Source organism: Poromitra crassiceps, assembly GCF_964638095.1.
Source record: "Poromitra crassiceps genome assembly, chromosome: 1".
NCBI lineage: Eukaryota > Metazoa > Chordata > Actinopteri > Beryciformes > Melamphaidae > Poromitra > Poromitra crassiceps.
In genome coordinates this window covers 30,366,914-30,391,767 of record NC_139623.1, presented here as the reverse complement: position 1 = coordinate 30,391,767, position 24,854 = coordinate 30,366,914, and the positions used below count along the sequence as shown (strand labels likewise).

General features: G+C 45.3%; 1 protein-coding gene across 1 annotated transcript in view; it reads right to left on the bottom strand.

Annotated features, from left to right (window-relative positions):
* The window catches only part of mink1 (misshapen-like kinase 1), an 87,197-nt gene extending 63,902 nt beyond the window's left edge, over nt 1-23,295 (bottom strand). Inside the window, exon 1 of the mRNA XM_083648109.1 lies at nt 22,727-23,295. Coding sequence (XP_083504235.1) covers nt 22,727-22,783 — 57 coding nt within the window. The 5' untranslated portion in view covers nt 22,784-23,295. The remainder of the gene's footprint in view (nt 1-22,726) is intronic.
* Between the last annotated feature and the right edge of the window lie 1,559 nt (nt 23,296-24,854).

Genomic DNA, 24,854 nt, shown 5'->3' with positions numbered 1-24,854 from the left:
TGGATTAATAAGCTTTCACATTAACGGTTCTCTTATCGGTACTGGAGAAATTAAGAAAATAGATTTCTTATTTATTTGCTACATAAACGTTGTTTTGCACATTTTATCGCACCAACTCCGTAAGACATGCCTATGATGTGTTTTTTGCGATTTCCGAACGAGAAAAGAGATCCTCTTTTCTTTTCCGTGTTGCTTTCTCTCTCTCAGAGGAAAGACAGGCAGCAGCTGCCAGCGAGGAGCCGAGCCTGACTGAGAGGCGAGAGGGGCGGGGCGGGCAGCACGCACACATGCACACACTGTACACACTGTACACACTGAAGCCAACAGGCAGCTGAGGAGACACCGCAACACGTTAAGAAAGAACGGATCGATCAAAGTCTGGTTGTACTTCACTCGAGTTGATGCTGACAATTCACGTTGTCATAATAAGTGTGATAAATCGTTCACTAGCAATGGTGGAAACACGAGCAATTTGTCTAAACACTTAGCCAAAGACGAAGTGCATCAAATAGGTACAAACGGAGAAATGCACAGTTTTCGACAAGCTAGCTCACACGACTTCATCATCTGTCAATAATGACCCGGTTGTGGTTACCCATGATACACGGACCCACCTCGTCATCAGGTAGGACTATGTGAACATGGGTGATTAAGACGAGAATAGTAAACATTATCCAGCTCTGGGTGTGTTAATCATCAAAAACCCAGTCTGAAATAAATCATCAGAGCATCATCTCTCAGTTGTCCTAAAGAAATGTTACTTCCCGAGTAGGGGAGGATTTAGTGATTTGGGGGCAAGTGCAGTGCAGCAGACAGATACTGTTGTGCTTTATTTATGCTTTCCCTAGCTGAATGTTGGTATTGGCAGTGGTAGGAGATTTAAATTATTATGTAATGCTGGATATTTAAATTAATAATAAAAATGCACCCATTAAGACTTTGCAACTTTTTTTTCTTTCTCCCCTTAAAAATAATGAAAAGAACCGACAACACCAGCCCCATTTTCCCGGGTTTTTTCTCTCTTAAAAATAACAAAAAGTACCGTTAAGAGTACTGTTAAAGTACCGGATCGATAAGCAGTATCAATAAGAGTAGTAGTATTGTTAATTCCTTAACGATACCCATCCCTACTTTATTTTACTTTACTTTATTGGCATTTAGCAGACGCTTTTATCCAAAGCGACGTACAGAAATTATGTACAATACAGCAATAAAAAACTGATAGAAAAGCAGTACAAACCAGCAACAAACAGACAGCATAAACAATAATAATAAACAGCAATAATAATATGAATAGACAGCAATAATAAATTAATTAAATGATTCATGCTATAGTCAGGTGAGACAAATTGTCAAGTCCAATAATCCATTGTTTAAAAACAAAGAAAAGGTGGTGCCTGAGGAAAGTCAGTCAGGGGGGAGTCAGAAAAGAAAACAAAGAAAAGAAAAACAAAGAAAACAAAGAAAAGGTGGTGCCTGAGGAAAGTCAGTCAGGAGGGAGTCAGATGGGATATAAAAAGATGTGTTTTAAGTTTTTTGCGGAAAGAGGGTAGTGTTTCTGTGGTTCTGATTGCGGGGGGGAGTTCGTTCCACCATTTTGGTGCGAGGTGTGTAAACAGTCGTGAAGTGCAGCGATATGGTCCATGGAGCGGCGGAGGGGCGAGACGGCCTGCACTGGTGGAGGGGCGGAGGTAACGGTGGGGGGTTTGGAATTTGATCATGGATTGTAGATATGGAGGAGCTGTAGAGTGAACTGCCTTGAAGGTCAGTACTAATGTCTTGAATTTGATGCGTGCTGAGATGGGTAGCCAATGAAGGTCACGGAAAAGGGGAGTGACATGGGAGAATTTTGGTTGATTAAAGATCAGGCGGGCTGCAGCGTTCTGGATTAGTTGAAGGGGATGAGTAGCGGAGGCAGGGAGACCGGCGAGGAGGACATTACAGTAATCAAGGCGGGATATGATAAGTGCTTGGACGAGGAGTTGTGTTGCGGCTAATGTTAAAAATGGGCGAATTTTACGAATATTATAGAGGGAGAACCTACAGGAACGTGCCGTTGCTGCAATGAAATTGGAGAAGGAAAGATGGTTATCAATTATTACTCCAAGGTTCTTGGCAGATGAGGAAGGGGTTACAGTGGTGTTATTAATGGAGATGGAAAGATCGGTCAGAGGGCAGTCTTTACTGGGGATGAGGAGGAGTTCAGTTTTAGAGAGGTTGAGTTTCAGATGGTGAGCAGACATCCACTCACAGATGTCTCTGAGGCAGGAGGAGATGCGTGATTTGATATGTGTGTCAGAGGGGGGAAATGAAATGTAAAGCTGGGTGTCATCGGCGTAGGAGTGATAGGTGAAACCGTGGGATGAAATTATATGGCCAAGGGAGTGCATGTAAAGAAGGAAGAGAAATGGACCTAAGACTGAACCTTGGGGGACACCGGTGGTGAGAGTGCAGGACTGTGAAAGAGTTTCTCGCCAGAGGACTTGGAATGTGCGGTCAGACAGGTAGGAGGAAAACCAGGATAGTGCAGTGCCAGTGATTCCCAGGTCGGAGAGGGTGGATAGGAGGATTTGATGGTTGACTGTATCGAATGCTGCGGAGAGATCGAGAAGGATGAGTACTGAAGAAAGTGATGAAGATTTGGCGGAGTGAAGGGCTTCGGTGACAGAGAGGAGGGCGGTTTCTGTGGAATGTGCCGGTTTGAAGCCAGATTGATGGGGGTCAGAAAGATTATTTCGGGTGAGGTGGGAAGAGAGTTGACTAGATACAGTTCTTTCAAGAGTTTTTGAAATAAAAGACAGGAGGGAGACGGGACGGTAATTATTAATGACAGTGGGATCGAGGGATGGTTTCTTAAGGAGTGGTTTTATTATAGCTGATTTTAGGGCAGGGGGAAAGACACCAGAGGACAGGGAGGAGTTGATAAGGGAAGTGAGAAAAAGAGAAATGTCAGGGGAGATGGACTGGAGGAGAGGGGAAGGGATGGGATCTAGGGGGCAGGAGGTGGCACGATTTGATGTTATGATTTTAAGGATTTCTACCGGTGAGAGAGGAGAGAAGGAAGAGATAACGGAAGTAGGAGGCAGTGGGTTTGGGTCAGAACAAGGAGTGGTATGAATGACTGGAGGGGGGAAGGAAGAACTGATGTCAGCTACTTTTTTAATGAAGAATGATGAGAAGTCGTCGGCAGAGAGGGAGGAAGGGGGGGGTGGGGGAGGAGGATTTAGTAGGGTAGAGAAGGTGGAAAAGAGTTTGCGGGGATTGGAAGCAGAAGATTGGATAATGGAAGTGAAGAAGGAGGTTTTGGCTAAGGAGACTGCAGAGGTGAAATTGGAGAGGGTGAGTTGATATATTGAGAGATCGATGGGGTCAAGAGATTTTTTCCAGTTTCTTTCTGATGTTCTGAGTTCGGTGCGGTGGGTGCGGAGGGGTTCGGTGAGCCAAGGTGCAGGGGGAGAGGAACGGGCGAGTTTAGAAATGGGGGGGCAGAGGGAATCTAAGGCGGAAGAAAGAGAGGAAAAGAGCGAATTGGCGGCTACGTCTGGGGAGAGGAGAGAGAATTTTTCAACGGAGGGAAGGAGCGAGAGGGCAGCAGAGGAGAGAGAGGAGGGAGGGAGGGTTTTGAGGTTACGTCGGATGGTGATTGAGTGGGTGGAAGCTGGGCAGGAAGTGAGAACGGAAATCGGAAGGGTGAAGGATATGAAGAAATTATCGGATACAGGAAGGGGAGTGACTGTGAGGTTGGATGTGTTGCAGGAGCGGGTGAAGACGAGGTCGAGGAGGTTGCCAGCCTTGTGGGTAGAGAGGGAGAGATCAAAAGTTGAGAAGAAGTTAAGAAACGTGTGGGAGTGAAGTGTTGAAGCCGGAATGTTAAAGTCACCTAACAGAATGAGTGGAGTGTTATCTAGGGGAAAGAGGGAGAGAAGGGTGTCCATTTCATCAAAGAATAATCCAAGGTGTCCGGGGGGGCGGTAGATTGTGATAATGGTGAGTTTAGTGGGCAGAGTGACGGTAACTGAGTGGGATTGAAAGGAGGAGATGGAAAGATGAGAGAGGGGCGTGACTGTGTAGGACCATTTGGATGAGATGAGAATACCTGTACCACCACCACGGCCAAGGGTTCGGGGAGTGTGTGAGAAGGAAAAGGCGGAAGAGAGAGCAGCTGGGGTGGCAGTGTTTTCTGGGATGATCCAAGTTTCAGTGAGTGCGAGAAAATGGAGAGACTGGGAAAGGGTGTGAGATGAGATGATTTCGGTTTTATTGACAGCAGACTGGCAGTTCCAGAGTCCTCCCTCTATAATAAAATGATTACATGACTGGGTGGGTGTGGAAGAAGGGACAAAAATAATTGGAATGTGATTGATTTTATTTATGCCTTTACTGTGATGAAAATGATTTGCTAAGTGATGAGAAATGGCAGGACGGTGAGGGCGGAATACAGTTGAAATTGCGTATACTAACTTGTCTGGGCTGGTAGGGATCGGAGAGGGTGGAAGGATGGGGGGAATTGTATGGTGAATAATGCTATTAAGATGGACAGGAGGAGTGGATGCAGTCAGTGAGAGAGAAGGAGGAGGCGTAATTAGTCTGCCAGGCCATGAGGGGGCGCGAATGTAGTTAGGAGAATGGGCAGGGGAGAGAAGAAGAGGCTGACCGGAAGTGCTAAGAAATGGGCTTGAGGGGGACGGGTCAGTCAGTCATGGACGGGGCAGGCTGGAGTTTTGGATGACGGAGGCACGATGGAGATTAGCGGAGAGCATTGACGCCCCTAGCGCATTCGGGTGGAGGCCGTCTGGAGCGAAGAAAGCAGGGCGCTCCCAAAACAGAGTAAAGTTATGGACATATGTGATGTTGTGGGCGGAGCAGGCGGATTGCAGCCAGGTGTGGAGAGCTAGTAGTCGACTGAATGTAATGTCCCCGCGACGAAAGGTGGGGATGGGGCCAGACAGAAGAATTGTTTTATTGGACTTGACAAGGAGGTTAAACAGAATGGAAAAGTTTTTCTTCGTGATTTCGGACAGCTGGTTATGGACATCATTGGAGCCAACATGAAGGACGATTTTCAGAACGGATGGGGGAAGTGAGGCCAGTACAGACGGGAGTTGTTGGATGATGTCAGATGTTTTGCAGCCGGGAAGACAGTGTGTAATAGCGTTTGCAAACCGAATGTTCTTGATTATGGAATCTCTGATTATTAGAACAGTGGGGGGAATGAGGGGGGGCAGACTCGGTCGAGTGGGGAAGGGGTAGCGAGTTTTAACGGGGGGAACCGGAGGGGGGGAGGGGGAGGTGGAGGCCGAAGACGAAGGACGGCTGTGCGACAGCTTACCGACCAAGCTAACGTTAGTGACCGAACCAACGTTAGCGGCCACTTCACTCAAGCATGGCGGGTTCGGTGCCGCCTCCGAATGACCGGAGGAAGCAGGGCCGGGCGGAGAGAGAGAGCCATCAACAGTACCCACAGCGGGAGAAGAGAGGGGACCAGCTGGAATACTCCCGTTGGTCAGCTCAGGGCGCTTGGAAATTGCCTCCTTCAGCAGCTGGAGCCGGGTGCCGGACCGGGAACGAGCAGGACGAGCAGGTACTGCAGACGAGGCGGCATGCATCGGAGGAGACGAGGGAGGAGAATACCTGGACCGTGGTGGAAGCTGGGCGCTGCCGGGCTGTGACCAAGCAGGACGAGCGGGTACTGCAGACGAGCCGGCGTACATCGGAGGAGACGAAGGCGACGACAGCGGTGGAAGCACTGAGGAGTACAGGGGATCAGGCGGGTTTTCGGTCTCATCCTCCAGGAGTTTGAATCTGTTACCGAGCTCAAGAGACCTTGAGGGGGGCTGGAGGCTACGATATCCTCGGGATCCATCACGGTGACGAGTAGCTGGGATCCAGGTATCGGCAGCAGCTGCAGTGGAGGGGGTTGAACAGACTGGCTGCTTGGGTTTGGTACCAAGCCTATGCCACAGATCCTCCCCATGAGAACCATTGCTGGTGTGGAGGGATTCTCTAAGACACGGAAGAGTGGTGTCATCTCCGATGCCTAAACTGTCAGCATCGCATGTTGAGATTAAATTAAATGACTGCAGTGTGGATGTGAGTTTCCTGATGGACTGATTCTTCTCCGTGATTTCTACTTGCAACCGGGAGACATCTTTGACCAGTTCAATCACGGTAAGGCTACAGTTCAAACATGATGATAGATCGTGTGGCATGATTGTTCACAGAGAGCACAGATAAGTCTCACCACTAGCCTATCTAGGTTACAGGCAAACCACCAGGCCAGTGGGAGTATCCGGGTGCTGCTAGCCGATTAGGCTACTCGCTTAGCTTAGCCTAGCTTTAGCTCAGGTTGTTGATTGTGAATTAGAGAGAGTCCTGCCGATCGGGGCTCTGTAACAGAGAGTTCCCCACACACGGCAAACAAAAGTAGATTCCAAGTGATGTGAATATGACCGTGGAGGGCTGGGATCTCTGATCCAGCTACGGTTTAGCTTAGCTTCCGAAGCTAGCTGGGCTGAGTCACTGACGCCGCTTCCAGGTGGAGGATTTGTTTAGGTCCAGATTAATGCGATCAGATGTTCGATCACAAAAACGTTAAGCCTGGCGTGAAGCTTTGATAATACACTAAAATATAGCTAAAAGGTGCACTCACGATTATAACGTAAAATTAGATAAAATGTTAAAATCCAACGGAGCTTCTGGCGGGCAAACGCAATATCGACGCATGCGCACGCTCGGGGCGTATATGTGACGTGAAGGTTTTTTTTCTTCTTCTTCTTAATACATTCAAGTTGGCCAATGGGGGCAGTAATGCAACGCTTGGACGCCAACCGCGCACACATCTTAACTCATTGAGTGCCAGCCACTTTTGGAGAACGGACGCTCCCAGTGCCAGAGTTTCAGAGCGTTTTCAGTGATTTCTCGAGGCCCACAGAATATTGCGTGATATTACTATGTAAACACCGAACACGCCCAAAGAACGATGAGAGTCTATTGTATCATCAGCAAAAAAAAGTTTATTGACATCATTTTCCGTTCTTTAGTTATCAGCCGGAGAATATAGGTTGATTTCAGCAAAAACAGACGTTTCAGACTAGAAGCTGAGATAATCAGCCTTTTGTGAAATGAAACATTTCAAGCACATCACTGACTCTGAAGCTAATATTTTCTGATGTAGTGACACCTCAAAAATAATTTCCTTCAATAAAAGAGCGAAAACAAAGGAATTTTGTTTGGCAAAATAATATTTTTTAGCTGCAACCAGCAGCGCTGGCCCCTGCTGCCGCAGACCCTACACTTTCTTGCTGGTCTTGATTTACTGCTGGTGGGCATCAGATATTCTAGCTTGTGTTTGCCAACCAATCTGTCCATCGAGCCTGCTGTCTGGGTCTGTCTGGGTCGGTGTTGTATGCTGCCCTGCGTGCCCCACCCCCCTTGACTGCAAACCCCTCCTCCGTGGGTGTGTCTCTGGTGGCTCTGGTGGCTCTCTGCTGCTGTTTGCTCTGCACTGAAAACCCAGCTTTTTCACAGCGTTCCGCGTATTATTATTATTTTCTAGTGCAACAAAACCTGATTAAGACTGCACAAAGTATGACTGTAGCCCTGGCCTGTAGACTATCAAAACCACTACAGCATACATTTGATTTATTCCTGGAAGACAGTCAGGTTTTTGAAGATACAAATACTTTAGAACTACAAAGACGGGTACTGACTGAGAACAGTGAAACGCACCATTATGGTAGGGATTATGACTAGTGACCTTTCCCGATTTGCTCATGATGTTTTCAACCACTGAACAAATATGTCAGTGACACCAATAATGTATAGGTTACTTCAAGACAAATATCATGTATCATGTACCATCCCCTCCCCCCACAGTGGGTGGGAGGGGTGGGGGGGAGACAAGCCGTTTTACATTCACACAAATTCAATATGGCTTGAAGCCTTGAAGAAGATGTGTGGGTGGTGGGACTGCTGCTTTGGGTTTAGAATGTAAAGCATGACCTCTTCCTGCTTTCATCCGTTTCCAGTAGTATCAGAGTATTCTGACTTTGACCAGGAGGAAGAACATTTTGCCTTTAAGACAAGGAAGGTTTATGAGAATGAGACATACACTATATGCAGCACATATGATAGTGTATCATATGTGCTGCATGTAGTGTATGTATCCTGTATCATTGATACATACTAACACTATATTAAACAACCTGTAGTCAAATTGGTTATGACCACAGATATTTTTTATTTTTACAGTTATCTCATATGATGGCAAACTAGAAATAATACTAGCCAGATGTTTGAGCATGCAGTAATAGTATAATAGCAGTCCAAAAATAGTAGTATTAAGGCTCATTTCCACCACATATAACATCACAGTACAGCTCTACTCGACCTGGTCTTACTCGTCTCTACTTGATATTAGGGATGCACCGATCGATCGGCACGTGACCGGAAATGGCCGATTTTCACGTGATCGGCCTCGATCGGTGATCTGTTCCGGTCACTCTAAATAGCCGATTCTGTGAGCCGATTTTCACATGACGTGCGCGCACCCCAAAGCACTGAGACAGGCACCCAGCCACCACACCACACACGCCAGCATATCTTCCTCGTTGTGGATTTTTTTCACCGTCAGTGAAGTAGACAAAGCTCGCAGTTTGTCACACATGCAAGTCGAAAATAAGCCGTGGAGACAGAGGTGCGGCCGTGTCCCGCTCGGCTGGAGTCCAGTCAGAGCGGCTCGCTTCACCTCACTGGCCCCCCTCTCTCTGCTCTCTCTCCCCGGGAAGCGGTGCTCCAGCAACCCGCCACCGCGCACAGCCGGCTTGGCGAGTGTGTGTCCAGTATAACCATTCCCCGACCTGCTTTTCCATTCCACATCAGCGCTGTTGCCTGCAGCCTGTCAAGTCATGTTGTAACGTGACGTGGATACAGGAGAGACTATTTGTTTCGTATTGCAAATAGAACGACATGAGAACGACGGACATAATAATAAAAATGCATCGGACTCACAAGTGTGCAACGTTTTCTGTGCGTGACGATATTTTTTCGGATGGCAGATAAAAATACGCATACCAAACTTCGGACTGTGTGTAAACTCCGCCTGATATTCAGACTGAAGATCGTTACTGTAACTCATAAACTCATTTCCCCTCTACTCAAGAGGACTGGTCTGGAGCCAGTCTATAAACTCCTTGTCCATGGATCATTTTGATGTTCTGTTGCACCTGTTTTCTTTTGGAAAAGTAAATGCATGATAGCTGTGGGATATAGGCTATTGGATTTAATTTAATTTTTGTATTCATTGTATTTGCACAAAAAAGCTCTGTCCAGTAGCCTAACCTGGAACACTTTTATTTTGAGATGTGTTTGAGTGAGAAGGTCCTACTTCATGCAAATGATAAGAATTGTTTATTTGTTTATTTGGATCCCCATTAGATGTAAGAATTGTTCTATGAATCTTAATTTTTAAACAAAGTTACAAAAACGTTTGTGTAAGCTGTCAATTGTTGTTTTTAGAAAAAAAAATCGGAATCGGCAAAAATCGGTATCGGCAAGTCAGACTATTCAAAAATCGGAAATCGGAATCGGCCAAGAAAATGGCAATCGGTGCATCCCTACTTGATATAGACTGTTTCCATAGCAAGTTTACTCGCCTCCGCCCACACCTGGTCGTCATAGCGACCGCATATCTGTCCTCCGCCCATAGCCGAAGTAGGCTATAACGTATAACATTAAAATTAAATCCATACACGGAACTTTTAAACTGGTTATGAAATACTGGTGCCTGTAAATTAACTCTCTCGTAACGGGACAAGCCCCGTCTTTTATTGTCACACGAACACCACAACACATGCATGCGGCCACAACACACTCATGCTGACGGTGGCCGGTGAAAAGTGTCCTCTGCATTTAACCCATCCAGGCATGTCCTTTCCTCCGGGGGGCAGGCCAGGAGCAGTGGTCGCTTTCTCGTACAGCGCCCGGGGACCAACTTCGGATGTTGTCGTCACTGGTCGGATGACGATGACGATCTGATCTTCTGCATGTTTTTGGTGGGGGGGTTATATACGGAGGAACCCCCTGGGGGAGCACGGGGAGAACATGCAAACTCCACACAGAGAGAAAGGCCCTTACGACGAGATACCCCACCTGGGCAGTAGGCACTGAAGATATGGGGGGGGAACACAACCACAGCGCCCACAGTGTCCCAGGCGAGAATCGAACTCAGGACCTTCTGACTGTGAGGCGACAGCTCTACCACTGAGCCACCGTGCCCCTTACTACAGTGTACATGGGCAAATGTGACAATCAGCCAGGAGAATGGATATCACTTTGTTGTTACTCAAACTCACATGCATACACTGCGTGGGGGATGGGAGTTGCGCTAGGGGGAGAAGGAAAGCCTCTACCCCGGGCCCCCGGCGGCAACTCACCAGGCAAGACCGCGGCTTCGCTAAACCCCCGCCTCCGGCCTAGCGGAGCCGACGTTACACACAACTACAAAGGGCTTCCCGAGGAGCGGACTTTTTCTCTCTCAAAACAATTGAAAACCACCGTCATGTTAAAGCTGAGCAAGGAGATGGATTTTATTTCACCAGAGCCGAAGGCAGCAACACAAAAGACTGATGGAAATAACAGAAGAGAAGGTAAGCCCCACTAAACTGGTATCCAGCATTGATTTGACAGTAGATACAGTAAACACGATTCTGCCTGACCAATCAGTCGTCTGCAGTGTTTTCACATCACCGTATGGTACCAGGTTCACAGCGCCGGAACCTCAACAGAGCAGGCACCAAAAGCAGCACGACTCAACCCCGACTCAACCCGGGCTGTCCACGTTTTTGATCGGTGGAATGAGACAAAAAAGTGAGATGAGCTGGGCGGGGCCGCGCTGATACCAGCGGTGGAAATGGGCCATTAGAGTAGTAGTCTAGTATAGTAGATTAATGCGCCTTCTGGGGACGATGGCTGCGAGCCACTCAGTGGTGGCGCTAGGCCTCCTACATATGAGGAGCGTTGGTTCAACGCCAAGAAGCTCAATCCACTGACTTGGAGTTCTGGGAAACCTCGGACAGAAGGGGCCCCCCTGGGAGAGGTGACGTCACACGTGACAGTGTTCACAGGTGATTCTGGTAGCTCCAGAGCGCACGAAGGCATAATGGTTTCCACTGCTGATCGTGGAACAGTGGTAGTTCCCTCATGTGCGAGGACGCGCTGCAACAACTGGACGGCGGAATCCTCAAGACCCAGATGCTGACTCAGTGCCTGTGGGGGTGGCCGCTGAGCGGCAACACCTGGAGAGGCTAGGCCTAGCTCCAGATGTTGTGCGCACCATTCAGAAAGCCAGAGCCATGTCCACCACATCATGTTAGGCGGCGTGCGGGGAGCGGGGAGAAATATATAGAGCCTATCTCTTGCTCTCACCACTATCCTCTCCTTCTTACAGTCCTTGGCGGGCGAAGGTCTACGCGCCTTGGGGGCGCCCCCGTTTGAGCCGATTGATCAGATCTCGCTCAAAATGCTCTCCTGGAAGACAGCCCTCCTTTTGGCTCACTTCAGCCAAAAGAGTGGATGACCTGTGCGCTCCATCAGTGGCACAGTCCTGTTTTTCAGTCAGGGAGGATGGTAGCACAGCCACCTTCCTGCCCAACCCCTCCTTCATACCAAAGTCTCTGAATAGCTCCTTCCGGTCATGAGCTATCTCGCTAGTGGGGTTCTTCCCTCCTCCTCACAGAGACGCTTCAGAAGAGGTGGCGCACAGGCTGTGCCCAAGACACGCGCTCTCACAGTACGTGTTACGCACGGCCAACCTAGTCCAAACTAGAGATTACTTTAAATCTTTCCTTCCCTGTTTTCAACCCAATGTGAGTAATTGCACAATTGTTACAAGTCTTCAACTGTGAAATCAACTCGCCTGTTTCCATGAAGTCGCTCCATTACATAGGGTGCTGCTGCTGTGTTTTCTATCTCTACTTAACCTAATGTTAGGTTCAAAACTGAGCCCACACAAATCTAACGTTATCCACCAGTAATTCTGTCAGTTTTCTGCCAGCCAGTTAAAATCAACACACACACGTTGTTGGTCAGGATTTCTAATGTTACCATTATTTGTTTTGCGCCATTCAATATTGCTGGTAGTGATAGCCTACTGCTTCGGACACCTGGCTGTAGTAGTAGCCTATCCAAGCCCGCTGGTCTCTCATGACATGCTGTACTAGGGCTATGCATGGGTCGGTGTGAAATTTTTAAAACCGGTTCGGTATTGCTCTCCAAACTGAATCTAACCGGTATGCCGATTCTTTTGTGGAACACATTATCATTGACAAATTCTATTACAGAACGTATGTGGAACATGCAGGTGGCTACTTGTAGCTCAGCTGACTGAGTCAGACAGACAAGCGTTTCACGAACACACAACGTTATGATCGCACGGTGAAACATTGAGTTTAGTTCTAACGCGCCACTTTTATTACATAACGTTAGATGTGGAACACGTCATCATTGACAAATTGTATTACAGAACGTATGTGGAACATGCAGGTGGCTACTTTAGCTCAGCTGACTGAGTCAGACAGACATGCGTTTGACGAACACACAACGTTATGATCGCATCGCACGGTGAAACGTTGAGTTTAGTTCTAACACGCCACTTTAATTACATAACGTTAGATGTGGAACACGTCATCATTGACAAATTGTATTACAGAACATATGTGGAACATGCAGGTGGCTACTTGCAGCTCAGCTGACAGGAGTCAGACACATGCGTTTTACAAACACAAACAACTTTACGGTCGCATGGTGAAACGTGTTTAGAACATGTTATCACAACAAAACAGCATGTGGGACCAATGAACAGCTTCTCGCTGTGTAATGTTCACCTCTGCTCCTCAAAACAACTTTCACATCCCCCCCACCCCCGCCCGAGACCCTAGAGTGAAATTTGATCTCCTTCATGTTGCTGTGTGCTGCTGACTAGGGAGGGATGGGCGGGAGTACTCAGGTACTCGCCCCACTCGTCCCCGCCCCCTTAAAAATGGTCTAAATCTACGCATGCATCGTTATGTGGATCTGGCAGCATGAACTGCACGGGCGTCAAGTCAGTCAGAATGTACAAGTACGTCATCCGCTTTGTTGCTTTCAAAAATAAAACGCTTATTGTAACGTAACCTTATTTATTTTGAGTAATGCATTACAGCCACAGTTTCACGCCATATAACATCACGAGTATTTGGATACAAGTTTTGCTGCTTCGTTTGTTGAAATCCCCTTTTCTCCTGCAACGTGCATCAATAAGCTATTTACTTTTGTTTAAGTAACATTATTTTGAAAGTTTTCCAGCTCATCCCGAAAATGGTGGCTGGAGATATGCTCCCGAAGGAGACAGATGCACGCTTCTTCATAGCACACGGCCAATAAAACTCATTCAAAACTTTGCACTAGTTTACTGACTACACTGTCGCTTCCCATAACGTTTGTCACAAGAAATGTGGAGAAAGAATAGCTTTTTGGGACGTTCTGTGTGAACAGCCCCATACACAGCAGATTACCCCTGCTCCGTCATTACCATAGCAATCACACAGACCGACCCCCCCCCCCCCGCGCGCGCGCGCGCGTGCGAGTACTCGGTTACTCATTGATAATAGAAGGAGAGTACTCGAGTATTTAAATTGCTTAAAATGCCCATCCCTACTGCTGACACACTTAGTCTCAGCAGCGCTGCAGCAGCTCTCAGTCTGTTTATAAACAAACTATAGCCGAACTAATACCGGTATGCGCGTTAGATTGATCACGTCATGTTGCTTATTTACTAATGCAAAACACGTTGGATTTAGCCATGAAAGCCGTCGGCATATAGGTTGCTGAGGTAGGCTACTTTTTAACTTTCCAGGAGCTGCACATATTAATAGGCTAAATCTCGGTTCCGACGGTTGGCATGAGATCAAACCGGTTTGAGCTCGTACACCGGACCGGTAAAACCGGAAATCGACCCATGCCAGCTGTACTGTTGTAAACGTGAACGTGCATTTCAGCAGTGCAGCCAAACGGCATTATCGCACCGCAGCGACTTCGTTAATTAATCTCCCCTTCACTGTGAAACCATCGTGATGGCTGTTTGGTTGACATCGCACAACCCTACTTGTCACTATTGTGAAAATGAAAATCAGTTCAGTTCAGTTCAGTACTTCATTGTCCCACTGGGGGAAATTCGTCTTGCGACAAAGTACAAAGACGACGTACAACAACAGTGCAACACAACGACACATAACAGTGCACTGATAAAAATCAATAAAAAAATGGATAAATAAAATATAAAATATGGTCAAATGTAGCTGCGCCAGTGTAAGCAGGAAGTGCAAAAGTGTGAGGTACAATTACCTATTGTGCGAGTTGAGTATATTGCACTTGGGACAAAGGACATTTTAAATCTATTGCACTTTACTCTGGGGACTCTGTACCTCTGTCCTGAAGGGAGGGGTTGAATCATGCCTCAGAAAGCGGATGGTTTTGGTTCTTTAAAATCAACTTTGTTTTCCTTAGGACCTGGCAATCAAAGATGTATGACAAGGAGAGCTGCTGCTTGCCGATGATCTTGCTTAGAGATGCTGCGATCGAGATTTTTCAATTCCGATCCCGATATTTTAGCCTCAAAACCGATCCGATTCCGATCAAATTTCGATTTCGAAATTTTTAAGCCTCTCTATGCTGTCTGATAGCTAGCAGGCAACAAACATTTTTAGGGTTAGGTATGTGTATGCTTTGGTAATATAGAATGTAAACGATTTAGTTCATCTAATTAATTTGATGTAAAACTAAAACATAACAATCAAATACACTTATTTTGTAATGGGTGAACACTGGACACAAATAATTTCTCTCTCTCTCTCTCTCTCTCTCTCTCTCTCTCTCTCTCTCTCTCTCTCTCTCTCTCTCTCTCTCTCTCTCTCTCTCTCTCTCTCTCTCTCTCTCTCTCTCTCTCTCTCTCTCTCTCTCCACTGCCAGATTGGAGGAGTCTTCTAAGGAGTTTTCTAATGTTACTTCTCTTCAGTGCAATACGTTTTGATAACAACCTGCTGTACAGCGCCGTTCGCTCAGTCAACTCATGTCGTTAACGTTAGTTTAGAGGAGAAAGATAGCTGGTGTTAGCTAGCTAATTAGCCATGTTAGCTGCCTCAGTGGGTAACGTTAGCCTATAGAGAGTATTTATCTGACGTTTATGTAGCTACTCCTCAAACCTGCGGGTGGAAATGGTTTATGCGATGCGATGTATGTTGAAGCAAGACAACGTTTTAATGTACCTTGAATTGGACAAATTACGACGGGTCGTGCTCACGCAGATCTAAGCCCTGGCCATCCTAGGCTCAATGCGAGACTCATCAGTCATTCGGTTGAGTCTCGCAAAGTTACACACAAAGTTTGTGCATACATTTCCACTGCCAGATTGGAGGAGTCTTTCGTCATTATCTAATGTTACTTCTCTTCAGTGCAATACGTTTTGATAACGACCTGCTGTACAGCGCCGTTCGCTCAGTCAACGAACGTGTCATTAACGTTAGTTAGAGCAGAAAGATAGCTGCTGTTAGCTAGCTAATTAGCCATGTTAGCTGCCTCAGTGGGTAACGTTAGCCTATTGAGAGTATTTATCTGACGTTTATGTTAGCTACTCCTCAAACCTGCGGGTGGAAATGGTTTATGCGATGCGATGTATGTTGAAGCAAGACAACGTTTTGGCCCTGGCCATCCTAGGCTCAACGCGGCCTCAGTGTGCTGCATGCTGGATAGAAATCCTGGAGCGGAGTCATGGAATGGAGTGCTTATATCGGAGCCTTGGATCGGTCATTTTCGCTGGAATCCGATCCGATCCGATCCATGTTTTTTGGCTGATATCGCGCCGATATCCGATCACATGATCAGATCGCAGCATCTCTAATCTTGCTGCCTGCTTTAACAATGTTGCCAAGACTTGTTTTGTTTTGGACATTTAGATTGCCATACCAGGATCCTAATGAAAAGGTTAAAACTGATTCGACAAGGGATAAAATAACACCATCAGTTTACGGTCAACGCTTTAATTATTTAGATTTAAATATTTGTGTCAATTCCAACTAATCAATTCTACCTAAGCTCTGTTTGTCTTCCCCAGGGAGACAACAAAACTATAATTGAAACCTCAGGAGGAATTGTATATAGCCTATTTCAAACTAATTCCTCAACCTGCAACTGAAACTGGAAATATACCACATTATAGTAATGAAAATATTTTTGAGAAACATGTTTCACTTTTTCAAACAAAACATTTTTGATGGCGGCTTCATTTCAACCAATTTGAATTGAAACGGTTTGAATTGAAACAGTTTGCTTAACCATTTTGCACAATGCTTTTGTTGTTGCTATGTACAATGGATTGGTTGTTGTGTAATGCTGCAGTCTGTAGCGAACAAAGCAATCATTTTGGTATAATCTATTAAAAACGTGTTCACCGTTGTAGTTCTATAGGGCTGGGGCGCATGACGCAAGTGCGGGTGAGGAGCACTTGCATTCTGGTCCAGTACGACAATCGCGGCTAGGCTAGTAGCACCCACACCAAACTCCATTCATCTGGCAACTAAATGTGGCCCTGCCTATCGGTAACTTGAATACCACCAGAACATAATTTACAAACCTTACAAATTGTTAGACGCCACTCTTCAATTCGGCATACATATTATCTCCCAAGAAGCACTTTGTGAATGTAAAATCTCATGTTTGGAAGTGGTTCACTCTGCTGCTGTATTACCGCCCTCCATGGTGTATTTTGCGGGTAGAGCGATGTGGGAAACACCCGCGAAACATATTAATATATTTGGAATGTGTGCTTCTTATTGGAGTATGTGTATGCCGAATTAGAGACATGCTTACAAGTATTCATAAAATGTTCATGTTTCCATAAAAAGTCTCAACTTGTATGTTTAAACCGTAACGCCCAAATTCCACTGAGTCCTGGTTCGGTCAGTCTGCGCTCCGGTACGGCTTCGAAGCCGATACGTTTCCACTCTAATCAATGTGTCAACTTCCACCAACTCCGCTGCGTTGCGTGTCTACTCCGTCCCAGCTCCGACGATCCGGAGCTCTCCGAAAAAGATACGCAAGGGTTCTATTTTTCACGGATGTCGGAGCAAAGCCGCAGCAAGTTGGGCGGAGCCAGGCATGAAATCAACAGGGCAGAGGTGTTTACAGCATTCAATATCAAGCCAGAGGACAAACATGGATGAGGAAAAGTTAATCACTGAAGTGGAAAACCACAAAATAATATATGACACGACACATCCTTTTTACAAGGACAACACCAAGCAAGTCCACCCCTCCTCTGCTTCTCCAGTTGGGAACAATGATCTTCTGCCTGTTTGTTGTTGTATTTATCCCACATACAAATTGTCTTGCGCGGTCTCGTCACTCCAGCTGTCTGGCGGAGCGGAGCCGTGACGTGCTCTGCACGCAGCCGGTTTGTGTTGGCGGAGCACAGAGCAAAACCGGAGCACAGCCGCAACGCAATGCAAATGCACTCAGTGGAATCCCGGCATAAGTCGCCGACTTCAAAAGCCTCAACGCGAGACTCATTCATTCTGAGTCTTGAAAGAGCTCCCGATAGGGAGTTGCAGGCTCCGCTAAACTGGCCGTATGCTACATACACATTAGCAATCACAATAAAACAGTACCTACCTTCCGCACAATGTTGTTATCTGAAGTGTCGCATAATGAGTATTACCAAATATTGCGTAGTTTCCAAACCCGAGCCCTTATTCAAATGCCAGGCGGACAGCGGGATCTAACTAGGTCACATATCAGACATGAGTGACATTACTCAAGTTGGATCAAATTACTATTTTCGATGTATCTTGCGCAATCTACAGTATGGTGGTGAAGTTGTAATATACCGTCATGTCATGCTGTCTTTGGGTCATTTATAAATGAAATTATTTGGGGGGGGGGGGGGGTTATCATATTTTTTGTACCGCTACTTACATTGAAGGAAACAGCAAGTGGCACTAGTGTACAGGAGTCCATCGTTTTTACCCACAATGCCTTACGTTGCTCGCCCAGACGTGACGTACAGTAGTTGCCCCAGCTCTATTTAGCAATTACTGTAGCATACAGCCTAACAAACATAGTGTGGATGATAAATTCCATTCCAAATGCTCAGGCCAAAACCTCCTGCCAATACATCAATATAGGTGTCAAAACCTCCTGCCAATACATCAATATAGGTGTCAAAACCTGCCAATACATCAATATAGGTGTCAAAACCTCCTGCCAATACATCAATATGTGTCAAAACCTCCTGCCAATACATCAATATAGGTGTCAAAACCTCCTGCCAATACATCAATATAGGTGTCAAAACCTGCCAATACATCAATATAGGTGTCAAAACCTCCTGCCAATACATCAATATAGGTGTCAAAACCTCCTGCCAATACATCAATATAGGTGTCAAAACCTGCCAATACATCAATATAGGTGTCAAAACCTCCTGCCAATACATCAATATAGGTGTCAAAACCTCCTGCCAATACTCCTGCCAATACATCAATATAGGTGTCAAAACCTCCTGCCAATACATCAATATAGGTGTCAAAACCTCCTGCCAATACATCAATATAGGTGTCAAAACCTGCCAATACATCAATATAGGTGTCAAAACCTCCTGCCAATACATCAATATAGGTGTCAAAACCTCCTGCCAATACATCAATATAGGTGTCAAAACCTCTTGCCAATACATCAATATAGGTGTCAAAACCTCCTGCCAATACATCAATATAGGTGTCAAAACCTCCTGCCAATACATCAATATAGGTGTCAAAACCTCCTGCCAATACATCAATATAGGTGTCAAAACCTCCTGCCAATACATCAATATAGGTGTAATTTCCAATTCGTAGAAAGAAAATAGCGTGTCACTTGCTGACTGTAGATGATTGTATTTGAAAGCATTGATTTTCTTTGTTTTAGAGACTTGGGTTCACAGCAGCTTCACTTTGTTTACCTCAATATTGTTTTTTGATTGTTGTCCATAATCAATTCACCTTTGACGCATCCTTTCATATACCTGTCAAAGTAGCACTACTACAGCATTAAGTGATTACTGAAAGACTTCATGCTGGAGTCAGTGTCACAAATTGCATGACCATATATTTAATCATAAAATGAATAAAAGCTAGTAATGGCCAAGTTAAAGTTGAGATTTAACATTGAGAGCCTAGGGCGTTCTGGTGTCTCAGTGAGTGGGCTAAGGCCTTGACCTGGACCATGTCAACTAAATTTCAATACTATTTTGATACATTGTGACTTAGTTCAACATGGTATTTTATAAAACATTTGATATTATGACCAAATGTGATCTGCAAGAAGAAATTCCTATTCACGTCCAGAATGTGTATGCATGGTGCGGATTGCACATAGATTGGAACAGTTAAGAGTTACAGTTTGGCTCTTGACAAGCCGCTGGTGCACCTTACAGTAATAAGACCAATCTATTTCAATGACCTTAACAATCATCACAAAATCCAGTACGAGGGGTCAAGGTTGCTGCAGCATCCCATTCCATCCTGTCCTACTACAGTGTCAAGAACAAGAACAACACTACATGTCAATCTCATTTTGTCAGCACAAATTCCTCAGAACCAATAACCTTCATAATAATTGTGATCACATTATGATTATACAAAATAAATGTTATCATTGTGTATCGAGTAGGCTATGGAAGGGCAACTGCTGCCTGATGCTTACCAATTTGAATAATCCTTTGTAATGCACACCTACTACAGCAGAGTAGGCTATGAAACTCTTAACACTGTTAACAGCCAAATAGCCTAATTATTAACCTTGGATAATTCAGTCTACAGTGAGTAAGGAAATCACAGGTGATGATAATGTAAAATGATTGTTTTTCACTCCATATGAAAAGAGTGCAGGTGACAGGGATTAAGCAGAAAATCTCGCCAGTGGCTCATCGCTAGATAGCATTTGTATCATTTTGATTTTGGCTGATTACCACCATTGATTTACACAACTTGTTTGCAGGTATCACTCTCCCATTCCACTCCAAGCAGCATAAGAAAGAAGAGTCACTGCACATTGTTTTTCCAGGCCCAGCAGAAGGCACAGGGAACCTCCTAAATTGACGTGATGCAACACATTGCATGAAGGCATAGGCAATGCAACATTGCTTTAAACTGGTATGACAGGTTGTTGTTAGCTAATTTCTATTACAGGATTTGTTTTTTGCTTGTTTACTATTAATTAATTGTCTTTGCCGAGGATCATGGGGTGGCTGGACCCTATCCCAGCATGCACTGAGCCAAAGGCAGGCAGACACTCTGGACAGGTCATGAGTCCATTAGGATTAGGGCACATATACACATTCACACTCACAGTCCCACCGCACCCATAGGGAATTCAGAAACGCGCATGTCTTTGGAGTGTGGAAGGAAGCCCACTCAAGAAGACACAGGGAGAACATGCAAACTCCACACTGAAAAGACCACAGATCTTCCTACTGTGAGGCAGCAGCAGTGCCAACCACTGAGCCACCATGCTATCTGTCTACTTTTCAATCAAGATCAAGGGAAGCCCTATATATCACACTGCTTCACAACTGATTGTTGATTGGGTAGATCTAGGGGCACTTTACACGAGGACGGTTTCCTATGGTGACAGGGAATTATTTTATCGTTAGTGCCTCCCTTTTAGACGGTGACGGCGAATTTGGGCTTAGGAAACGACACATTTTGAAACTACCTTCTAGGGTGAAATTCTTGGTGACGCTTCCCGCTGAGGGCTCCGTGTAATCGCTTGAGACCGCTTGAGACGGCTAATTTCAGGAACTCTGACGTGCCTGCACACACGACACACGTGATTACGCCATAGCCGTGCGCGAGTTGGCAACCATTTTCAAAATAAAACGTCAGTATGAAAGAAGTTTGGCAACATTCAGAATTAAGCTACACTGCGGCCAACTTCAGTTACATGTTCATAACGTTACTGCTGCGAGGAGCCGATGGCTGTACCTGGTCGGCATTTAACGTTAGTTACAAAAGCACGTTGACAGTGTTTTCTCACTGTCAGTAGCCTACAGTAGGGTTTGACAGATAGCACACTCAGCGCTCCCGGTCCTCGCTGCTTGTTAAAGATTTCTAATAGGCGTTATTCTGATAAACTGGTCACATATATGGTACGTTCTCACCCGACAAATATTAAAACTTTAAAACAGTTTGGGGGTTTTTTTCCGCTTGAAAACAACACTTTTTGGCAAGTCTTAAATGACTGCGGTAGGCGTACTCTCTTCCTTGTTTAAAACCGGAAAGATGATTACGAAATGATGTCATGCAGAAGCGTCCTTGTATGGGCAAAGAATAAGGTGATCACACTGCCACCTAGCGACCTGGCATGTACATTACGGCGTTTTAAAAATTCAACAGCGATGATGTTAATAGCCTGGGTGTGCCTACTCACTCTCCAAAATAAATGGTATGCCAATACAGAAGACAACTGTCAAGTTTTTTGTTTTTTGAATGCTGCCTGGTGTGTAGGTATCATGTGACGATAACTACGATACCACGATATCAAGCAACCAGCTTTCCCTGTAATACCGTGCCCACGATATTTTGTGCAATATGCAGGCCGCCACACGCCACTAAAAATAAGTTCATATAATGGAGGACAGTGTGCAATTTGGATAACATTGCCATTTTTATTTGGGTAGCAGCTAAAAATCACTTGGGCAGGCAGCCCAAGTGAAACCCTAGTCATTTTAGATACCAATAGTAAAAGAGCACATGTTATTTTAAACATACAACAGCATGTTATTTTAAACATACTATTTTAGAACCCTGTTGGTGGGGCTCTTGTGCTGGAGGACAGGCCAGGGCTGAAGGAAACATAGCTGTGATCTATCCTTTCACAGAACAGAGGCTGAAAGTTTCAAACACTGCTTTATAATGTCGATAAGTAGCTTATATAAGCATGTCTTAAGGAGATTTCTACAAAAAAAATCATGATGGAGCGATACATTAGTTTGCATGGGAAGAATAGTGGATTCTAGAGGCTAGCATCAACAAAACACATCAATATGGCAAGTAGAATTTAAAGACTGAGGCCTACAAGCAAAGCCACGACTAAAGGTACCACCTTTTGGTGAGAGGCTGGTGGACAAGGAGGGCAGGCTGTCACGCCACCAAATTCAACAGCACCTCCAAAAGTCAGAGAGCTCACATTATCAGCATACAAACATGAAATATTCTAATCAATAAAAGATTAGCATGTTTAGCATGCATTCTGTAAGAATTATATGATATCTTCCATTTAAATCAATGATTAACTGGATGACAACCACAAGGTGGACCAGGTGGAGGAGGGGGGGCTCTGACAACATTTAATAGCCCCCAGGAGGCAGGGGCAGCCTCGATTCTCATTTGTTTACCAGAACACATTGCACTTGGTTGGAGAATGTGGCTGGAGAAATCTGCGACAAAATCTTGAAGTGCCTCTACACAGTTTGATGGAAAATGTATGTGGCACCAAATCAGCATAGCTCCCTTGTTGGGTGGATTTAATGTTCATTGTTGGCATAATACCAGATGCAAAGTGAGGCTTATGATTTTAATACAAAGCATCAAAGGACACCGACTAACACAAATTAACATCATAAAGTGCTGCACGCTCATCTTGGACCAACATTACTCACCCTGAGCGCGGCGAGGTCTATGTCATCCAGGCTTCGTGTGGGGGCGTTTTCAGACATTGCTGCCCAAACTTGTAACGTTAGCTAACAAGTTAGCCAGTTAATTGCAAGACGTACTGGGGAAGATTTAGTGTGGCTGTTTAAGCGAGCTCGAAGAGGCTTGTATGTAGATGAAATCTAGCAAACGGGCTGTAGAATAGGCTGAAACTGTAGCACTTAACGTTAGATTAGCAATCACATCGCAGATAGAGCTGCCATAGACGCACCCAGCTGGCTAGCTCACGTCAATTCTGGCCGAGAGCTATAATGTTATCCAGTAGCAATATTTGTCCAATACAAATCGAACTTAAAATGACAGCTTCTAACAAAACAAAACAAAAATAACGTCACCGTTATCCGGCCATTGAACGCGTTCTCAAAATTGGCAGGATCTCAATGCAATGCACCTCCAATGTTGTTGAACACCTTGCTGCGTTCATTTTGACAAGATCTTTACTGCTGCATGACCATCCCAGCTAGGATCCGATCATGACCATTGCACAAACAGCTAATATATATCCGTCACCACAATATTTCCCGTTATGTCGATAAAGTCTGTTACTGCTGAGCAAGGCAATGGTTGTTTTTATGTGAGAACGCAACGTCTGATGGCGTCTGGTCCGTTCAACCGCACCAGAACCGACTGTCAGGCTGTCATTATTAACCTCATGTATAATTCTTCCAAGGTTTGTACTGAAGGATAAGGAAAATAATACAAACGCCTTCGTCCGTATTGCGATTGGATTGGATTACAGTTGCCAAACTTGTTAACAGGACTTTTAAGATTCCTCAGATACGACCAGAGCGCACGCTAATTAGAATAGCGAGTCAGGTGCGAGCGATCGATCTAACTAGCTAGCTAACGTTAGCTAAGCTAGCACGCTAAACAGTCTTTTCCAGAATAAAGTTTCCTTCTTCATCCATTTTCTGTGTTGACAGTCGCGCCTAGCACCGCCAACCTTCCGGGGAAAACACAGGCACTATTTCTCGCCAGTAACCGTAGCGCTCGCCAGCTGGGGCCCTCGGCTGTTAAAAACCAAGCGATGCTTTGCTTTCGAGCTGCAACATCCAGATTTCCGTAACTTCTAATGGTATTCCACGGCTGTAAGACAGTGTGCAGTTACAAACTGCAGCGAACAGCCCAAGTTGTTATCTCGCCATGTTTTGTTGCCTCCCTCTAGCTCTGTAGTCTTGCGGGCTTGTAATGACGATTGGCTGCACACAACACTCCTCAAGTGTTTTCTGTTCTTCGAGGGCTACGGTATTTCATCAGGGACAAATTACCTGACGTTACAGCGGACCTCAGCCTACGCAGCGTCTGTGTGCCTGCGGTGAGCCGCAGCTCAGGTCATTCTGTCGCATGGCTGAACTCACCTGTAGCCTATTATAGTACTCACTGAACACGACTACAACTATGTATAATAATCTGCGATGGGAGCAGTAGGCCTACTTTATGATTATGTTTATAGGACGAATTGGGCGTGTAGTCTAAAGGTTAAACTGTGAATGAAAACCCTACCGAAAAATCAGTAGCCTATACATTTCTCATAATTTAGTCTATACGAGGGATCAGCCGAGCAGAATTTTGGTAAACAAACCGCGTCACTGGGTGGCAATGGAACCCTGTGGAGCCCAAGTGGCGTGAAGCTTGAGTGGCTGACTCTAGCCAGTTAACTCTGTTTACATTTTTAAAACTGCTGCAGTTCACACAACTTTAACACGACATGCTTATACATCAAACTCTTGAGCTACTTCTGCTCTCACTCAGAATGTCAAAATATAAGCGATGTGATGTAGCCTAAGGTTTTTGAGATATTAACGTTTGTTTGGCACAACTCATACTATTAAAGGAACACTGCCCATTTTCAACCAGCTTTGTATCATTAGAACATCAGTAGTATATCAGAAAACTGTAAAATGTTTTGAAGTCTGTCATTTAATTTGACAGTTATTGAGTGTTAAAGTGTGGACCAGTGACATCAGTGGTCCACACTAACTCAAATTAATAACTCATTAACTCAAATCAACTCTCAATAACTGTCAAACTAGATGAATTAGCCTACTTCAAAACCGTCATCTAGTTTGACAGGTG